The 3,274-nt window shown below is 36.3% G+C and overlaps 1 protein-coding gene across 1 annotated transcript; it reads left to right on the top strand.

Moving 5' to 3' along the window:
* Positions 1–1,250: 1,250 nt before the first annotated feature.
* LOC119536513 (olfactory receptor 52N4-like) lies at positions 1,251–2,216 on the top strand. Its single transcript, XM_037839336.1, has one exon. The coding sequence runs from the start codon at positions 1,257–1,259 to the stop codon at positions 2,214–2,216; it is 960 nt and encodes a 319-aa protein (XP_037695264.1). The 5' UTR covers positions 1,251–1,256.
* The last annotated feature ends 1,058 nt before the right edge of the window (positions 2,217–3,274 follow it).

Genomic DNA, 3,274 nt, shown 5'->3' with positions numbered 1-3,274 from the left:
TTAACACAAAGAATTGAAATACAGACATTTAGGATGGGAATTATGCAGCAAAATTAGGGAACAGCTGTTAGAGCAACAGGAGAAGAGAAAATTCCCAGAAGGAAGAGCAATAGTGTGGGGGAAGACTAAAATTAACAGATTGTGCTCAATTCTCAAGAAAATCAGAAAAATTGTGATGGGGGATTGAAAAATTTTGACATATATAATATAGTTAACAAAATAAAGGAAATTATTCATCAAAAGGAAAAATATTGAAAGGGGAAGAAAATATAATCATATCTTGTTACTCAGAAAGAGATAATAGCTATATGATCATAAAATGTAAACACTACATAATTTAAACAAAAAATATGTTGAAGGACAAACTAAATAAAAACAGGATATACACATTATTTTGAAACATGGAGGCAAATGCTAGTCCAGAGCTAAAATAGGTGAACGAGACTATGTATGGGGAGGTGGACTTCAAAATTTGGTATGATGGTGCAGGTAATTTTTGTTTCTCATTATTATCCTATGATTCTCTCTGAATTTAATGAAATTCACATTTCCTATATTAAAGTTGGAAAAGAATTTTTTTAAATGGTCAAAGAATGACTCAGTTAAATGTGCAAATTCAAAAATGAAGCCTCAACAACATAATGCCTCCATTTAATCAATTATGGAGTGAAGCTTAATATTACCTTTAGAACTTGCAGTGAAGAGTAAATGAATTAATATTCATAAGATGCTTAGAACACTGCCTCATATATAATAAACATAAATATGACCTATAATTAAGTACTTTGATGGCAATTAAATCAACCTCCTCATGTCTGCTGGGTCAGTGGTGAGGTGATTAATGAGCTTTTCTTTAAAACACTCAAACGAAGATGTGCATAGTTATTAAAATTTAAATAAGATAACTTCACAACAATAGTCTAAAAAATAACATAAAATAATTACATTTTATTGTTTCAGTGAGAATTGAATCTATGTCCTTTCACAATATCTCTAATAGATCCTGGGGTATAGTAAGTACTAAATACGTACTTGTTGAATGAATTGATGAATGAGTTAACAAACAATGCATTGTTGGTTTGAACTAGTTTAAATAAATTTTTGATATTTAAAATGTACTTAATATTAAAATGTACCATTTAAGAGAGTGAGAGAGCATAAGTGAAATATATTTCTTCATTTTCCAATCTAGGAGGATCAAAAAAAAATAAATAAACCTATAAGCTGCTTATTGATTATACCAGCTGATCACACTTATGCTGAATAAAACAAACCTGGCCCCAGTATCATTCATTCTGAGTGGAGTCCCAGGCCTGGAGGACATGCATGTCTGGATTTCCTTTCCATTCTGCTCCATGTATGTTGTGGCTATGGTAGGGAACTGTGGACTCCTCTACCTCATCCGCTATGAAGACTCCCTGCACAGGCCCATGTACTACTTCTTGGCCATGCTTTCCTTCACTGACCTTGTCATGTGCTCTAGTGCAATCCCTAAGGCCCTCAGCATCTTCTGGTTCCACCTCAAGGAAATCAGCTTTGATGGATGCTTGGCCCAGATGTTCTTCGTCCATACCTTCACAGGGATGGAGTCTGGGGTTCTCATGCTTATGGCCCTGGACCGCTATGTGGCCATCTGTTACCCTCTGCGCTACTCGATTATCCTCACCAATCCTGTTATTGGAAAGGTTGGACTTGCTACTTCCCTAAGAGCAGTGTTGCTCATCATTCCCTTGATTTTCATCAACAAAAGTCAACCCTATTGCAGAGGCAATATAATTTCCCACACATATTGTGACCAGCTATCAGTAGCAACATTATCCTGTGGAAATATCAAGGTAAATGTTATCTATGGTCTATTGGTTGCCCTCTTTATTGGGGGCTTTGACATCCTGTGCATCACAGTCTCCTACACCATGATCCTCCGGGCAGTGGTCAGCCTCTCGTCAGCAGATGCTCGGCAGAAGGCCTTCAGCACCTGCACTGCCCACATCTGTGCCATTGTTTTCTCCTACAGTCCAGCTTTCTTCTGCTTCTTTTCCCATCGCTTTGGGGACCACATTATCCCTCTATCTTGCCAAATCATTGTGGCAAATATTTATCTGCTCCTGCCTCCCACTATGAACCCTGTTGTCTATGGGGTAAAAACCAAGCAGATACGAGACTGTGTCCTAAGGATACTGTCAGACTGTAAGGACGCAAAATCCCACAGCATATGAAGAAACATTTTCTAGGGATGAGAAGAGAAGGGAAGGATTTCTCTTATCCACCTGTTTAGTCAGGAGCTGATAAAATGATTCTGAGAGTAGCGTCTTGACCATGAAAAGGGAGGACGGTAAATGGTGCCCTGCAAAGAATGTCCTGAGAACCTCAACATCACTGGCATGATCAACAGCCTCTCTCTGAGCTCAGTACCTTTACACCCTTGTGGAAAACTAGCCCTATTATTTTCCTAAGTTTGTTTGAACAAAAATTAATGAGTCAGTTTTTCATGAACACATGAATAAAGTTGAAAGAGACATTTTGGGAGCAGAGTATCTTGTTATGGATCCTATTTTCAAATAGGGACTGTAATTTCCAGATTTATAGCCAGTTGCTACTTTCCTCTGAAATAAATGTGCTTTTTTTTTTTTCTTTCATCATTACCAAAACACCTGTTTTCACAATGACTTCTTCCTATAGGAGAAGCTAGAGATTATCCCATGCAGTCTTGTGTATATTGACATTTATGTTTCTGGTGTCTTATTAGAATTATTTTATTCAGCTGAAAAGTTTCTCCAAACCAGGCCACACAATATGATTGTTTCACTGCAGAGTAATTGCATATCCTGTTTCCTCTAAAAGGGCTTTTAAAAGCAGAGTCTATAGGTAGCGATAGATCTCTTAACCCCAAATATAAGAAAATAGCATGAGAGAGGAGCAAAAAATACTTGTTTCATCTTATTTCTAATTGTGAAGTTTAAAAAGAAAATTAAATTCCTTACTCTGTAGTACTTGTACATTACAGACAGTAAAATCGTACTTTTACGTTGTTTCATAAAATAAGACATAATATAGGAATGAACATCATTTTACATTTATCTATCCCTATTGAACATAAAAGAATAGACATTGCTTCTCCCCAATTCAGTTAATTGCACCCATTGAATTGTGTTTAAATTTTTGAGTCATCTTTTATTATGTATCATTTTAAAATCCTACGAGCACCATTCTGCCTCCTAAAATATATCTGACCTCTATTTATCACCCTGTTTTTCTATTCCCCTTATCATGTCAA

The sequence above is a fragment of the Choloepus didactylus genome, chromosome 6 (assembly GCF_015220235.1).
Source record: "Choloepus didactylus isolate mChoDid1 chromosome 6, mChoDid1.pri, whole genome shotgun sequence".
Taxonomy (NCBI): domain Eukaryota; kingdom Metazoa; phylum Chordata; class Mammalia; order Pilosa; family Megalonychidae; genus Choloepus; species Choloepus didactylus.
Note: the sequence above shows the minus strand (reverse complement) of the source record. Positions and strands in the feature narration are given on the sequence as shown.